Genomic DNA, 17,211 nt, shown 5'->3' with positions numbered 1-17,211 from the left:
GCTCTGCTCGTAAAAAACAGATGGAAATTCGAGAAAATGGAAGGAATAGATGAGACAGGAGAAAGAGACTACATAGCAGGTACACTTCAGTCTGGGGAACACAAAGTGGTCATTGCAGTGATGTATAATCCACCCCAGAACTGCAGGAGGCCAAGAGAGGAATATGAAGAGAGCAACAGAGCAATGGTGGACACACTTGCTGAGGTGACAAGAAGAGCTCACTCCAGCAGAGCAAAGTTGCTGGTTATGCGGGATTTCAACCACAGGCAGATTGACTGGGAAAACCTGGAGCCACATGGGGGGTCCCGAAACATGGAGAGCCAGGATGTTGGACGTGGTGCTGGAAAACCTCATGCACCAACATGTTAAGGACACTACCAGAGTGAGAGGGGAGGATGAACCAGCAAAATTGGACCTTGTGTTCACCCTGGGCAGCTCAGATATTGAGGACATCAAGTATGAGAGTCCCCTAGGAGCTAGCGACCACGTGGTTCTGTGCTTTGAATACATAGTAGAGCTGCAAGTGGAGAGAATAACAGGAGTTGAATGGGAAAAGCCTGACTATAAAAGAGGGGACTACATAGGGTTGAAGAACATCTTGCGGGAGGTCCAGTGGGACAGAGAACTGGCAGGAAAGCCAGTAAATGAAATGATGGAATATGTAACAACAAAATGCAAGGAGGCAGTGGAAAGGTTTATTCCAAAGGGCAACAGTAACAACGGGAAGACCAGAACGAGCCCCTGGTTTACCCGACGGTGTAAGGAGGCAAAAACAAAGTGCAATAGAGAATGGAAAAAGTACAGAAGGCAGAGAACACACGAAAATAGGGAGATCAGTCGCAGAGCCAGGAATGAGTACGCACAGGTAAGGAGGGAGGCCCAGCGACAGTATGAAAATGACATAGCATCGAGAATCAAGACTGACCCGAAACTGTTGTATAGCCACATCAGGAGGAAGACAACAGTCAAAGACCAGGTGATCAGATTAAGGACAGAAGGTGGAAAACTCACAAGAAATGATCAGGAGGTATGTGAGGAGCTGAACAGGAGATTTAAGGAAGTTTTTACAGTAGAGACAGGAAGGGCTGTGGGAAGACAGCACAGAAGGGAACATCAAGAGGGAATATACCAACAAGTGTTGGATGACATACGAACAACTGAGGAGGAGGTGAAGAAGCTCTTAAGTGACCTTGACACCTCAAAGGCGATGGGACCGGACAACATCTCCCCATGGGTCCTTAGAGAAGGAGCAGAGATACTGTGCGTGCCTCTAACCACAATCTTCAACACATCCCTTGAAACTGGGCAACTACCTGAGAAATGGAAGACAGCTAATGTAGTCCCCATATTTAAGAAAGGAAACAGAAACGAGGCACTAAACTACAGACCTGTGTCTCTGACATGTATTGTGTGCAAAGTCATGGAGAAGATTATCAGGAGGAGAGTGGTCGAACACCTGGAAAGGAACAAGATTATAAATGAAAACCAGCATGGGTTCATGGAAGGCAAATCTTGTATCACAAACCTCCTGGAGTTTTATGACAAGGTAACAGAAGTAAGACACGAGAGAGAGGGGTGGGTAGATTGCGTTTTCCTAGACTGCAGGAAGGCCTTTGACACAGTTCCCCACAAGAGATTAGTGCAGAAGCTGGAGGATCAGGCGCACGTAAAAGGGAGGGCACTGCAATGGATAAGGGAATACCTGATAGGGAGGCAGCAACGAGTCATGGTACGTGAAGAGGTATCACAGTGGGCGCCTGTTACGAGCGGGGTCCCACAGGGGTCAGTTCTAGGACCAGTGCTATTTTTGATATATGTGAACGACATGATGGAAGGAATAGACTCTGAAGTGTCCCTGTTCGCAGATGACGAGAAGTTGATGAGAAGAATTAAATCGGACGAGGATGAGGCAGGACTGCAAAGAGACCTGGACAGGCTGGACATGTGGTCCAGCAACTGGCTTCTCGAATTCAATCCAGCCAAATGCAAAGTCATGAAGATTGGGGAGGGGCAAAGAAGACCGCAGACAGAGTATAGGCTAGGTGGACAAAGACTACAGACCTCACTCAGGGAGAAAGACCTTGGGGTGACCATAACACCGAGCACATCACCGGAGGCACACATCAACCAAATAACCGCTGCAGCATACGGGCGCCTGGCAAACCTGAGAATAGCGTTCCGATACCTTAATAAGGAATCGTTCAAGACACTGTACACTGTGTATGTTAGGCCCATACTGGAGTATGCAGCACCAGTCTGGAACCCACACCTGATCAAGCACGTCAAGAAGTTAGAGAACGTTCAAAGGTTTGCAACAAGGCTAGTCCCAGAGCTCAAGGGAATGTCGTACGAGGAAAGGTTAAGGGAAATCGGACTGACCACACTGGAGGACAGAAGGGCCAGGGGAGACATGATAACGACATACAAGATACTGTGGGGAATAGACAAGGTGGACAGAGATAGGATGTTCCAGAGAGGGGACACAGGGACAAGGGGTCACAACTGGAAGCTGAAGACTCAGACGAGTCACAGGGACGTTAGGAAGTATTTCTTCAGTCATAGAGTTGTCAGCAAGTGGAATAGCCTAGCAAGTGAAGTAGTGGAGGCAGGAACCATACATAGTTTTAAGAAGAGGTATGACAAAGCTCAGGAAGCAGAGAGAGAGAGAGGATCCAGTAGCGATCAGTGAAGAGGCGGGGCCAGGAGCTGAGTCTCGACCCCTGCAACCACAATTAGGTGAGTACACACACACACACACACATACACACACACATACACACACACATACACACACACACACACACACACACACACACACACACACACACACACACACACACACACACACACATTGCCAGACTCACACACACACACACACACACACACACACACACACACATTGCCAGACTCACACATACACTCCCCCCCTCCCCCACCAACATCTCACTCCTTCACCTGATCCCTCCCTCCCTCTTTCACCCTCCCCTCCTCACCTCTCCCTCCTTCCCTCTCTCCCTCTCCCACTCACCCACTTGCTTCTCCCTCCTTCCCACTCCCCCTCCCCACTACTTTTCCACATAGCCACAGTTCCTCCACTACCTCCCCCCCCCACACTCTGACATACACAATACTAACCTAACATACAGGATTACATAGGTTTCCCACTCTGAGGCAATCAGGATAAAACAAAAATGGGTTGCCAGAGAGCAACAAGAAAAACCAAGTGACAGGAGGAGGAAACTGCAAAGGAAGATTGGGCAGCAGAGCTCACAAAAAGGGAACATGAATGGGAAAAGAAACTAGAAGAACTTAGCATGAGAATGGAAGAGAGGATAGACATGGAAAGCAGGAAGTGGGAGGTGCAAGTCAAAGCAGCAGAGGCCAGGATACAGAGTTTAGAAGAGGAACTGAAAAATCTGAAACAGCCTAAAGAACTAAACATTTTGGGATTGACAACAGAGACTGCTACCTCAGCCACAAATAAGGGGACTGTAGGGAAAGAAGGAGCAAAACTGCATGTACAAGCTCAATCAGTGAAGACTGTAGTAAATGAAAGAGCTAAGCTATATGTGGAGGCCCTAACAGACCACAGCAGAGCCCAAGGAAAGCCGAGAAGGGAAAATGACAGGCCACTGAGCCCAAGTACATTAGCTAGTGAAACTGAAGAAAGGAAAGCTGCAATGGAGAAAATCAAATTGAATGAGGGGATACACAGGGATATGCAGCGGGAGAATGAAAGGGTGAGGTCAGTCTTTGTGTATGGGCTACAGGAAGTCGAAGGGGAAACATATGAAGCAAGAAAACAAGGGAAAAAAAAGCAATTGAAAGCATCATGAAAGCAATAGGAGAAGACGACATGACCCAGCTGGAAAATTTTCGGAGAATAGGGGGGTTTGCAAAAAAAAGAACCCAGCCAGTGAAAGTGACCTTCAAGGCAGATTCGACTCAGAACAGGATCCTGCAGGAGAACGCATGATTAAGGGCCATGCCGGCATACAGGAAGGTGTATCTCGACTGCGACAGAACACAAGCAGAAAGGCAGAAACAGAGAGAGATGGTACAAAGGCGAAAGGAGGAAAGAGAGGGGATGGAGAAGGCAGACAGGAGATCCCAGACACAGCAAGATCAAACACAGCCTCCCTCACAACTTCCTATAGAAGCCTCCCAACCAGGTCAACCCCAGTGCAACCAAACACTCTAAACCAAAACACCCATGCCACATCCAATGCCCCCACCCACTGCATTACAAACTCCACCCCTGCAGCAACCACCCATAGTTCCTTATCAGGTCTCCCACTTCCCCATCCCCAATACACCTCCCAGACCACAATCTTAGAAAAGAAGTTGAAGGTGTGGTAAACAAATGCAGATGGAATAACAAATAAGTATGAGGAATGGCACAAAAGAATCAAGGAGACATTCCCAGACATAATAGCACTCACAGAAACAAAACTCACCAGAATAATAACAGATTCAATCTTTCCATCTGGATATCAAATCCTCAGGAAAGACAGAGGGAGGAGAGGGGGAGGAGGAGTTGCACTGCTCATTAAAAACCAGTGGGGTTTTGAGAAAATGGAATTAATGGATAGCACGGGCGAAAGGGACTACTTACTAGGAACAATCCAGTCTGAGGGATACAAGGTGATAATTGCAGTAATGTACAACCCACCACAGAACTGCAGGAGGCCAAGAGAAGAATACGATGAGAGCAACAGAGCAATGGTTGACACACTAGCCGAGGTGGCCAGGAGAGCACACATGGGGGGAGCAAAGTTACTAGTTATGGGTGATTTCAATCACAAGGAGATTGACTGGGAAAACATGGAGCCCCATGGGGGTCCCGAAACATGGAGAGCCAAGATGATGGATGTGGTACTGGAAAACCTCATGCATCAACATGTTAGAGACACTACCAGAGAGAGAGGAGAGGATGAACCATCAAGACTGGACCTTGTATTCACCTTGAGCAGTTCTGACATCGAGGATATCATGTGTGAAAGGCCCCTGGGAGCTAGTGTTCATGTGGTTCTGTGCTTCGACTACATAGTTGAGCTCCAAGTGGAGAGAGTAGCAGGAATAGGCTGGGAAAAACCAAACTACAAAAGGGGGAACTACTCAGGCTTGAGGAACTTCTTTCAAGACATTCAGTGGGAGAGGGAACTGACAGGAAAACCAGTACAAGAAATGATGGACTATGTGGCAACAAAATGCAAGGAGGCAGAGGAGAGGTTTGTTCCCAAGGGAAACAGAAATAATGGGAAGAGCAGAACGAGTCCTTGGTTCACCCAAAGGTGTAGGGAGGCAAAAACTAGGTGTACTAGAGAATGGAAAAGGTACAGAAGACAGAGAACTCAGGAAAATAGAGAGATTAGCCGAAGAGCCAGAAACGAATATGCACAGATAAGAAGGGAGGCTCAGCGGCAATACGAAAATGACATAGCATCGAAAGTCAAGACTGACCCGAAGCTGTTGTACAGCCACATCAGGAGGAAAACAACAGTCAAGGACCAGGTAATCAGACTGAGGAAGGGTGATGGGGAATTCACAAGAAACGACCGGGAGGTATGTCAGGAGCTCAACACAAGATTTAAAGAAGTTTTTAAAGTAGAAACCAGTAGGACTCCAGGAAATCAGAGCAGGGGGGTGCACCAGCAAGTGCTGGATGAGGTACATATAACCAAGGAGGAAGTGAAGAAGCTGCTATGCGAACTTGACACCTCAAAGGCGGTGGGACCAGACAACATCTCTCCGTGGGTCCTTAAAGAGGGAGCAGAGATATTGTGTGTACCGTTAACAAAGATCTTCAACACATCACTTGAAACTGGGCAACTCCCCGAGGTATGGAAGATGGCAAATGTAGTCCCAATTTTTAAAAAGGGAGACAGACATGAGGCACTAAACTATAGACCTGTATCACTAACGTGTATAGTATGCAAGGTCATGGAGAAGATCATCAGGAGGAGAGTGGTGGAGCACCTGGAAAGAAACAAATGTATAATTGACAACCAGCATGGTTTCAGGGAGGGAAAATCCTGTGTCACAAACCTACTAGAGTTTTATGACAAGATGACAGAAGTAAGACAAGAGAGAGAGGGGTGGATCGACTGCATTTTTTTGGACTGCAAGAAGGCCTTCGACACAGTTCCTCACAAGAGGTTACTGCAAATCTAGAGGATCAGGCACACATAACAGGAAAGGCACTGCAATGGATCAGAGAATACCTGACAGGGAGGCAACAACGAGTCATGGTACGTGACGAGGTGTCAGAGTGGGCGCCTGTGACAAGCGGGGTTCCACAGGGGTCAGTCCTAGGACCTGTGCTGTTCTTGGTATATGTGAATGACATAACGGAAGGGATAGACTCAGAAGTGTCCTTGTTTGCGGACGATGTGAAGTTAATGAGAAGAATCAATTCGGATGAGGATCAAGCAGGACTACAAAGAGACCTGGACAGGCTACAAGCCTGGTCCAGCAACTGGCTCCTTGAGTTTAACCCTGCCAAATGCAAAGTCATGAAGATTGGGGAAGGGCAAAGAAGACCGCAGACACAATATAGTTTAGATGGCCAAAGTCTGCAAACCTCACTCAAGGAAAAAGATCTGGGGGTGAGTATAACACCGAGCATATCTCCCGAGGCGCACATCAGTCAGATAACTGCTGCAGCATACGGGCGCCTGGCAAACCTACGGATAGCGTTCCGATACCTCAGTAAGGAGTCGTTCAAGACTCTGTATACCATTTACGTCAGGCCCATACTGGAGTATGCAGCACCATTTTGGAATCCACACCTAGTCAAGCACGTCAAGAAATTAGAGAAAGTGCAAAGGTTTGCAACAAGACTAGTCCCAGAGCTACGGGGATTGTCCTACGAAGAAAGGTTGAGGGAAACCGGCCTGACGACACTGGAGGCCAGGAGGGTCAGGGGAGACATGATAAAGACATATAAAATACTGCGCGGAATAGACGAGGTGGACAAAGACGGGATGTTCCAGAGATGGGACACAGACGCAAGAGGTCACAATTGGAAGTTGAAGACTCAGATGAATCAAAGGGATGTTAGGAAGTATTTCTTCAGTCATAGAGTAGTCAAGCCATGGAATAGCCTAGAAAGTGAAGTAGTGGAGGCGGGAACCATACATAGTTTTAAGGCGAGGTATGATAAAGCTCCTGGAGCAGGGAGAGAGAGGACCTAGTAGCAATCAGCGAAGAGGCGGTGCCAGGAGCTATGACTCGACCCCTGCAACCACAAATATGTGAGTACACACACACACACACACACACACACACACACACACACACACACACACACACACACACACACACACACTAAATAAGACGAACTCCTTTAAGAATTAAACTTTTCAAATTTTGTTTTTATAAACTGATAGTTAATATTTTTCCATTAACAATGATATCCTGGCTTGTATTTTTGAACCAAAATTAACTTAGAAACCTCACCTGACCTCCCTAAAAATAACAAAACTTTAAGCTAAATTCGGTTATATATATCATGGGTCAACTTAAAAATATTTGATGCAACATTAAATCTATTGTACATATTTTTTTCGTTATGCTGAGATCGAGCTCCGCTGATTTATGGCAAAAACAAATTTTCATTCGGAAAAGTGAACCCTTGAATAATAGGCCAAACTGGACACTTCGGCTTATTAGGCACATGAATATATATATATATATATATATATATATATATATATATATATATATATATATATATATATATCTATATATATGTTGTGCCGAATATGTAAAACTGGTCAATTAGCAAGAACTCATTTAAAATTAAGCCCTTTCTAAAATTTTCTCTTATACGTTTAAAGATATATTTTTTTCATTAATGTTGATGTAAAAATTTATAATTTTGCACCAAAAGGAACTTAGAAAACTTACCTAACCTTATTATAAAAAGAACAATTTATTTTAGCCTAACCCAACTAAATATATTTTAGATTTGTTTACAATAATTTAATACTAAACAAACACAGTGAAATATATTTTTTTCGTTAGGTTCAGAATGATTTTGGCGAAATTATTGCATACACAAATTTTCACTTGTCCTGTATGGCAAGATGACCGTTGCTATTTAAGCCAAGATCGCAAGTTCTGCCTATTCGGCACGACATATATATATATATATATATATATATATATATATATATATATATATATATATATATATATAAATATATATATATATATATATATAAATATAAATATATATATATATATAAATATAAATATATATATATATAAATATATATATATATATTTATATTTATATATATATATATATTTATATTTATATATATATATATTTATATTTATATATATATATGTTCCACTTCCAGGGGGAAGTGGAACAGAATTCTTCCTCCGTAAGCCATGCGTGTTGTAAGAGGCGCAATAATGATGATGTATGGTTATATCTTTTGGCAGGAAGATACATGTTCTGCAGGTCTGCGTTGCTTGGCGCTGGTTTCGACCATGGTTACGACGGATGAAGAACGTTGTTGTAGACTTCAGCGTTGAGACGGGCGACGCCATGTCGGTGTACTACCAGCAGATGCGAACTCCCTACAACATTTCTCAGGGACCACTGTGGAGGGCGAGGTTGGTTCCCCAGCCACAGGCAGCTGGTGACCGTCACCAGGCCGTCCTGGTGCTCACTTTACATCACATCATCATTGACGGCCTTACCAATATGATCATCTCCCGCGACTTTATGGAGGTTCTGAACGCCATCCTGACTGGACGGAGTCACAACACACCCACACGCCATGTCATCCCGCCCATTGCTGAAGAACTGTTTAGCATGAGCGACTGTATTTGGTGCCTTAGGTTTCTCTGGTCTGTCACGTACAAAACAGTCATGAGCATGTTCAGTGATAACTGCTACAGTATTAGTCTTCCTCGGCCAAATACAAAGGTGGCACTTACAAATGTGCTACGTAAAGACTTCTCAGCAGAGACGACAAAAGAGCTTTTGCGTCACTGCAAGGAAGCAAAAGTTAGCGTTCACTCTAGTATAGTGGCTGCAGCTTACCTTGCGCTTCTACGCACAGCTCAGAAATATTCAAAAGAAACTTTAGACTCATTGAAGATCACTTATGATAACGCTGTAAACATGCGTCGCTACTACCCAAGTGTTTACAGTGAGTCAGTTGGCTTTCACGTATCTATAACCAAACTTGAATATGTTGTCTGCAGTAGCGACGCAGAAAGCCGTGAGAATTTTTGGGGGCTAGCAAGACGCATGCATGACGACCTCCACCACAATCTCTGTGTGAATAAGACACCTATTTGTTTGTCTCCGCTCTCTTTGGTACTCTCTGCTCTTCAGCCATTAAATTTCTTGCTAACTCGATTGGGATGCAGAAACTTGATTTGTTCGAACTTGAAGTTCACTAATATGGGTAATTTGAAGCAAATATTGCCTGGTAAATACGGGGATGGGCCCGTGGAGATCACCAGTCTTCTTCGATCCACGGCATCGGAGTTATGTGGAACTCCTTTCTTAGTCGTCTTCCAGACCTTTGAAGGACGGTTGCTATTATCTTTGGACTATTACATAAATAATATCACTGAGGAGGTCGTCAATATGTTCTTTTCATACTTAGCTCATTATATTACTGACATAGCTAACAATGGCACCATCAAGAATTACTGAGTTGTAAATGTTTTAGGAAGAATAAAAATAATATTTTTAAATATTTAGATTACCGTGTGATCGAACAAGGTATGTTACCCCAATAACCCCTGCACAGCTATGGTTCTGAATCATCAGATAAAATGAGACACTTGACTGTTTTTCCTAAAAATGATAGCCAGTTATTTCATGTCAGCTATATGTACTACTCACCGCCATCATGCACGCAGCTACCATGACCACCTTCCTGTTGCAGTTTCAGACTTCTAACGTTCGATATGCTGGCATGAGTGTAAAGTTATTTTTTGTAGTGTAAGATAGAGTTGTAGGGGTACAGAAGTATGGAGCTGTAAGATACTGAAGAGAGACATAGGGATATAAGAACGAACTGTAGGGATAAGAGAGTGATTTGGGAGCGTAGGAGCATTTTCTAGTTATGACAGTTGAAGGACGTGGAATCGAGTTATAGATATGCGAGAGTTAATTTCCAGAGGTATGTGAAAGAAATGCCGTGGTGTGTTGTAGAGGTGTATTGTAGAGGTGCGTTGCAGAGGTGTGTTGTAGAGATGTGTTGTAGAGGTGTATTGTAGAGGTGTGTTGTAGAGGTGTGTTGTAGAGGTGTGTTGTAGAGGTGTGTTGTAGAGGTGTGTTGTAGAGGTGTGTTGTAGAGGTGTGTTGTAGAGGTGTGTTATAGAGGTGTATTGTAGAGATGTGTTGTAGAGGTGTGTTGTAGAGGTGTGTTGTAGAGGTGTATTGTAGAAGTGTGTTGTAGAGGTGTGTTGTAGAGGTGTGCTGTAGAAATGTGTTGTAGAGGTGTGGTAGAGAGTTATATGGGTGGCGATGTGTAGGAATGAATTTCAGAGATATTTTTTGAAGGGTGAAAGAGCAAGAGAGAGGGAGAGAGAGAGAGAGAGAGAGAGAGAGAGAGAGAGAGAGAGAGAGAGAGAGAGAGAGAGAGAGAGAGAGAGAGAGAGAGAGAGAGAGAGAGAGAGAGAGAGAGAGAGAGAGGGAGAGGGAGAGAGAGGGAGAGTGTCAAACTGGGTTTGTGGTGGTAGACACAGCTTCTGGCTCTAGCTCTGGCTCCTCACCTATATGTACTCACCTGTATGTGGTTGCAGGGGTAGAGTAACAACTCCTGGCCCCGCTTGTTCCATAGTCGTTACTAGGTCACACACTCCGTTCCAAACGCCTTATCATATCTTTTCTTCAAGATGTGTATGGATCATACCTTCACTACCTCGTTTTCCAGATTATTCCAGTTTTTGACAACTCTAAGGCTAAAGAAATACTTCCTAACATTCCTATGACTCATTTGATTTTTCAACTTTCAGTTGTGTCCATTAGTTCCTGTGTCCCATCTCTGAAACATTTTAGGCCTGTACACCTAGTCAATTCCCCTCAGTATTTTATACGTCGTTATCATGCTTCCCTATCCTTCCTGTCCTCTAATGTCATAAGGTTGAGTTCCGTTAACTTCTCCTCATAAGACAAACCCCTTAGCTCCGGGACTAGTCATGTTGAAAGGTTTTTGCATTTTCTCTAATTTCTTGACGTATTTGACCAGGTGTGGGTTTCACACTGGTGCTGCATACTCCAACATGGTCCTGACGTACACAGTGTACAGTGTCGTGAATGACTCCTTACTTAGATGTCGTAATGCTATTCTCAGGTTTGCCAGGCGACCATATACTGCAGCGGTTATTTGGTTGATGTGCTCCTTCTCTGACATACATTTGATGAGTTCCGAGAGTCTTTCCACTCCAGGAGCCCGGCTATGGGCCAGGCTCGTCTGGTGCTTGCCTGGTCAACCAGGTTGTTGCTGCTGGTGGCCTGCTGCTCAGCATACTCATCCCAGCCTGTTTGATCTAGCACCTGGTGAAGATACTTGTTCAGTTTCCTCTTGAATACTTCTACACTTGTTCCAGCAAAGTTTCTGGTATCTTCTGGTAAGATGTTGAATAGTCTTCTGGCCACGGATGTTGATACAGTGTTCCCTTATTATGCCCTCTGCACCCCTCGTTTTCACTGGGTTTATTTTGCACTCCCTCTAATATCTCTCGCTCTAGTATGCTGTTATGGCAGTGTGCAGATTTAGGACCAGGCACTAAAGTATTTTCCAGGTATATATTATCAGGTATCTCTCCTCCGCTCCGGTGAGTATATATTTAAGACGTCAAGGCATTTCCAGAAATTTAAGTACTTTACAGGCTCAATGTGAGCCGTAAACGATCTCTGTATTTGTTCCAGCTCTGATATTTCTCCTGCTTTGAACGGGGCCGTCAACACTGAGCAATATTCTAAATGAGGGAGCACTAGTGATTTGGAAAGTGTCGCCATTGCATGTTCTCGGTAAAATGCTCCTCCAGATTGTTTTCCTTAAGTGAGGTTTGCTACCTTTGATCCCCTAGCCTGTACTCTGTATGTGGACTTCTTTGTCCCTTCCCAAGCTTCATGACTTTGTACTTGGGGGAAGGGGAAGTTTAACTCCAGGAGCGATTTGTCTTACCAGGCTTGCAGCCTGTCCGGATACCCTTGTACCCTTACCTGATCCACGTCCACTTGTATTCTCCTCATTATTTTCACATCATCAGCGAACCAGGACACCTCTCAATCTATTCCTCCCATCATATCATCCACGTATGCAACAAACAGCACCGGACGTAGGACTGACCCTTGTGGAATCCCACTCGACAAAAACACCCACTCTGACACCTCATCACGGTATCAACATTCGTTATTTCCTTTCTGTCAGTTATTCCCTGATCCATTGTAGTGCTTACCCTATTCTCTTGCGCGCGTGTGCGCTCGTGTGTATTTGGTATGTGGGTTGCGTACTCACCTATCTGTGGTTCAAGGGTCGAACCACATGGCCCTTCCTCTTTGCTGTTCACTACTAGGACCACTCTCTTCCTGATCCATGAACTTTATTGTATCTCTTCTTAAATCTATGTATGGATCCTGCTCCACTACATCACACTACAGATTGTTCCACTTCCTGACAACTCTATGACTGAAGAAATACTTCCTAATATACCTGTGACTTATATGAGTTTTCAGCTTCCAGTTGTGACCCCTTTGTTGTCACTCTCATCTTTGGAACATCCTGTCTCCGCCTTAGCTTCACATCGTCTGAAAACAGGGACATTTCTGAATCTATTCCCTCCGTCATATCATTCACAAATACTAGAAAGAGCACCAGCCCCAGCACTGACCCTCGTCGAATCTCGCTCGTCATAGGCTCTCACTCCGACACCTCGTCATGTACCATCATATGTTGTTTCCTTCCCGTCAGGTATTCTCTCATCCATTGTATTGCCTTTACTGTTATTACTGTCAGCTCCTCTAGCTTTTGTGAATTGTGTCGAAAGCCTTTTTACAGGTCGAGAAAATGCAGTCTACCCAGCTCTCTCTCTCCTGTCTCCTGTCATCTTATCGTAAAACTCCAGTAGGTTTATTACACAGGATTTGCCTTCCCTGAAACCGTGCAGGTTATCGTGTATAACTTATTCCTTTCCTGATGCTCCATCACTCCATCACTGATAAGCTTCTCCATGACTCTACATATTATACTTGTCAGTGACACTCGTCTATAGTTTAATTCTTCATGTCTGTCTCCTTTTTTTAAAGACTGAGATTACATTTGCTGTCTTCCACACTCAGGTCGTAGACCTGTTTCGATAGATGTGTTGAAGATTGGTGTTAGTGGCACACACAGTGCCTCTGCTCCTTCTCTCAGGATCCATGGAGAGATATTGTCCGGTCCCACCGCCTTTGAGGCGTGTAGTTCACTTAGCAGCCTCTTCACCTCCTCTGTTGTGTGTGCCCTACCATCCCGGTTTGCTGGAGTTCTATCTGTCTTCACTGAAAATACTTTCTTGAATCTCGTGTTGAGCTCTTCACATACTTCTTGGTCGTTTGTTGTGATCTTCCGTCCTTCCTTCCTCAGCCTGATTACCTGGTTCTGTTCTTAGGTCCCTATCCTGGTCATTGACTGATGTGTGTGTGTGTGAGTACTCACCTAGTTGTACTCACCTAGTTGTACTCACCTAGCAGTGGTTGTGGGGGTCGAGTTATAATTCCTGTCCCCGCCTCTTCACCTGGCCGCTACCCGGTCACTCTTCCTGCTCCGTGAGCGTGTGTGTGTGTGTGTGCTATTGTTGTGAACGTTCAAGAGCCTGGTTTTTTTCACATAAAAATACAGTGTTTGTGCACCCAAGTCGGACCACCTCCCAGATGTCCAACTGCGATATAAACAAAATAATTTCATATACTAATGGTATACAATATCTACAAGTTGATGAATAAGACATATATGCAACACTTATCAGCCACAAAGATACAGAAGTGTTGCACATGCATCTTATCCATCGTAAGGGAATTTGACAACAACAAAGATGGCGACAATAACACAAAGGATATCCATTTTTTCGGCCTTCAACTGAGGTCTTCCTCAGTAGGCTGAGGTCATAAAGATTAATTTGCAGGGAAAGTTGGGAGTGAGTCGTTCTGACTGCGTACACTCAAGCTGATGACTAGTTTTATGGGGAAGCGTTAATTAAAGTCTAAGGAATCATATAACTAATTAAGATAAGAGGAAATCAGTGTTGCACAAATGGGAGTAAGGCTCCATTTCCTTGGATTAAGAGTCATTCACCGTCATTAAGACACTGTCTCATGAAAGGAGAGGCAGTGAGGGAGGGTATTATCCGTGGGTTACATCCGGTCATAAAGGAATGGGAATATTTCAAACATTGTAGTTTACAGTTAGATGTTATCCTACTTCAGATTGTTTACAGGATAAGAACTACTATCCTACATCAGCTTGTTTACAGCATAAGAGCTCTTATCCTACTTCAGACTGTTTACAAGGTAAAAGTTATCCTACCTCAGTTCACTTGAAAGTTCCCCAGCCAGGATGCTACATTTGTCTAACTCAGTTACCTCTCTACCGCTGGCTGCACATGAACAACAGATATAAGCTAACTTGTCCACACGTCTCGCTCAGCCAAGAAATCGAATAGGAATCACTTTGTGAGCTGGACACTAACATTGTGTTACAAGTTACTTAATTTTCATACACAGGAAGTAACATCGTATATATATATACACACACACACATATATATATATATATATATATATATATATATATATATATATATATATATATATATATATATATATATATATATATATATATATATATATATATATATATATATATCTATATATATGTCTTGGTAAATGTATGCAACAGTCGTTGTATCATTCCAGAGAAAATGGTTATTTGTGGCGTCTGGTGTTGACGTCCTCTTCTACTTATATCACATGACCCAACTTGACCTTCGGTACAATTGGATTTATTATTATTATTATAATCAAGGGGGAAGCGCTAAACCCGGAGGATTATACAGCGCCTGGGGGGGATGTGGAATGCATTCTGGCTTAATTCGGGGAACTGGAGCACAGATCCAATTCCCTAAATCAAGAGCCCCTCACCAACATCAAGGAACCTTCCTTGAGAGGGGTACAAGTGGAGTTGTCTAGGAGTGTGGCTCTTACCTCTAATAAGAGAAGGTCTTGGTATTCAGAAACAAAATCCTCAAGCGAGTATTAAGCCAGTGTGAAGTTAAGACTAATCTATCGCCGTCTAGTCGTGCAGAGAGACAGATGTACGAGATGAAGTCAAGAACTGAGTCAGACTCACCTTGTTAGTTCTACCGAGTGTCTCTTATGTAGTTAGGGAGACACCTGATTCTTATTGTAAAGTAACTTTAAGAGTGTCTGAACTAAGTGTTGTTCAATGTTTATATTATTTTGAGTTATGTTTGATCTGTGTATATTCGACGTATGTTCATTATAGTCAATTGAAAAGTCCTTTAATGAGAGACTATATACCTGTAAATAAGTTCATTGTAATTGGTACATTTTCCTTAGTGAACCCAAACTGTTCATCATCATCTTATATATATATATATATATATATATATATATATATATATATATATATATATATATATATATATATATATTCAAAATAACTTGCATGTTAGATGAGTTAAAGAATTATATATTAAAATAATGTATATTTAATTATTTTTTTATCTCCCGATTTTCTTGTATAAGAGAGAAAGAATATTAATAAAATTCATTATACTTAATGCTTATTACGATTACAAGATGGAAAGTTGTTAATATCAAGAGATATAAAATATATAGTTGGAATGTAATGCCCTAAGAGTAATACCTTGTCTTATAATATATTGGTCATGGAACAAGACAAAGCAGCGTCCAGACACACGTGTAACAGTACAAGCATTTATTGCGACTGTCGTTCAAAGCCGAGGATAACGTTGTCCCGATAATCTTGTCCTGGTGCATGTGTCTGTCATCTTTCCTGTGGACAGTACCATCTTATCCCAGTACAACTTGCTGTGGACAGTACCATCTTAATCCCAGTACAACTTTCTGTGGACAGTACCACCTTCAGCCCAGTACAACTTCCTGTGGACAGTACCACCTTCATCCCAGTACAACCTCCTGTGGACAGTACTACCTTCATCCCAGTACAACTTCCTGTGGACAGTACCACCTTCATCCCAGTACAACTTCCTGTGGACAGTACCACCTTCATCCCAGTATAACTTCCTGTGGACAGTACCACCTTCATCCCAGTATAACTTCCTGTGGACAGTACCACCTTCATCCCAGTACAACTTCATGTGGACAGTACCACCTTCATCCCAGTACAACTTCCTGTGGACAGTAGCACCTTCATCCCAGTACAACTTCCTGTGGACAGTACCACCTTCATCCCAGTACAACTTCCTGTGGACAGTAGCACCTTCATCCCAGTATAATTTCCTGTGGACAGTAGCACCTTCATCCCAGTACAACTTCCTGTGGACAGTACCACCTTCATCCCAGTACAACTTCCTGTGGACAGTAGCACCTTCATCCCAGTACAACTTCCTGTGGACAGTACCACCTTCATCCCAGTACAACTTCCTGTGGACAGTACCACCTTCATCCCAGTACAACTTCCTGTGGACAGTAGCACCTTCATCCCAGTACAACTTCCTGTGGACAGTACCACCTTCATCCCAGTATAACTTCCTGTGGACAGTACCACCTTCATCCCAGTACAACTTCCTGTGGACAGTACCACCTTCATCCCAGTACAATTTCCTGTGGACAGTACCACCTTCATCCCAGTGCTTCCTCCCGTTTATCAAGCTTCTGATTATTTCTATTCTTTATAATTCTGTATTAGAAGCAAGCCGGTGGAAGTCACACAGGCAGCTGGAAATGGGTGGTAATTAGATTTGATCCCAGGAAGGGGAGAACAGCTCCAATTCTTTACATTAAGAGCCCATCAAGAACAACATATCTTTCCCGCTTGATGCGAGAATTTTAATACCTCACTGATCCACAGATTAGCTGTTGGCGTCAACATAGAAGAATATGTATACTACCGTCTATGTCTAGTCTACTTTTCTTATGGCTGGTCTACTCTCGTTCATGTATGATTTACTCTCGTCTGTC

The 17,211-nt window shown here is 43.4% G+C and overlaps 1 protein-coding gene across 3 annotated transcripts in view; it reads left to right on the top strand.

Moving 5' to 3' along the window:
• The window catches only part of LOC138853220 (uncharacterized), a 34,751-nt gene extending 23,862 nt beyond the window's left edge, over positions 1 to 10,889 (top strand). For all 3 annotated transcript variants that reach the window (XM_070088729.1, XM_070088730.1, XM_070088728.1), the window contains one exon: positions 8,458 to 10,889. In XM_070088729.1, coding sequence (XP_069944830.1) covers positions 8,458 to 9,688 — 1,231 coding nt within the window. In that variant the 3' untranslated portion in view covers positions 9,689 to 10,889. The remainder of the gene's footprint in view (positions 1 to 8,457) is intronic.
• The last annotated feature ends 6,322 nt before the right edge of the window (positions 10,890 to 17,211 follow it).

Source organism: Cherax quadricarinatus, chromosome 26 (assembly GCF_038502225.1).
Source record: "Cherax quadricarinatus isolate ZL_2023a chromosome 26, ASM3850222v1, whole genome shotgun sequence".
Taxonomy (NCBI): Eukaryota; Metazoa; Arthropoda; class Malacostraca; order Decapoda; family Parastacidae; genus Cherax; species Cherax quadricarinatus.
Note: the sequence above shows the minus strand (reverse complement) of the source record. Positions and strands in the feature narration are given on the sequence as shown.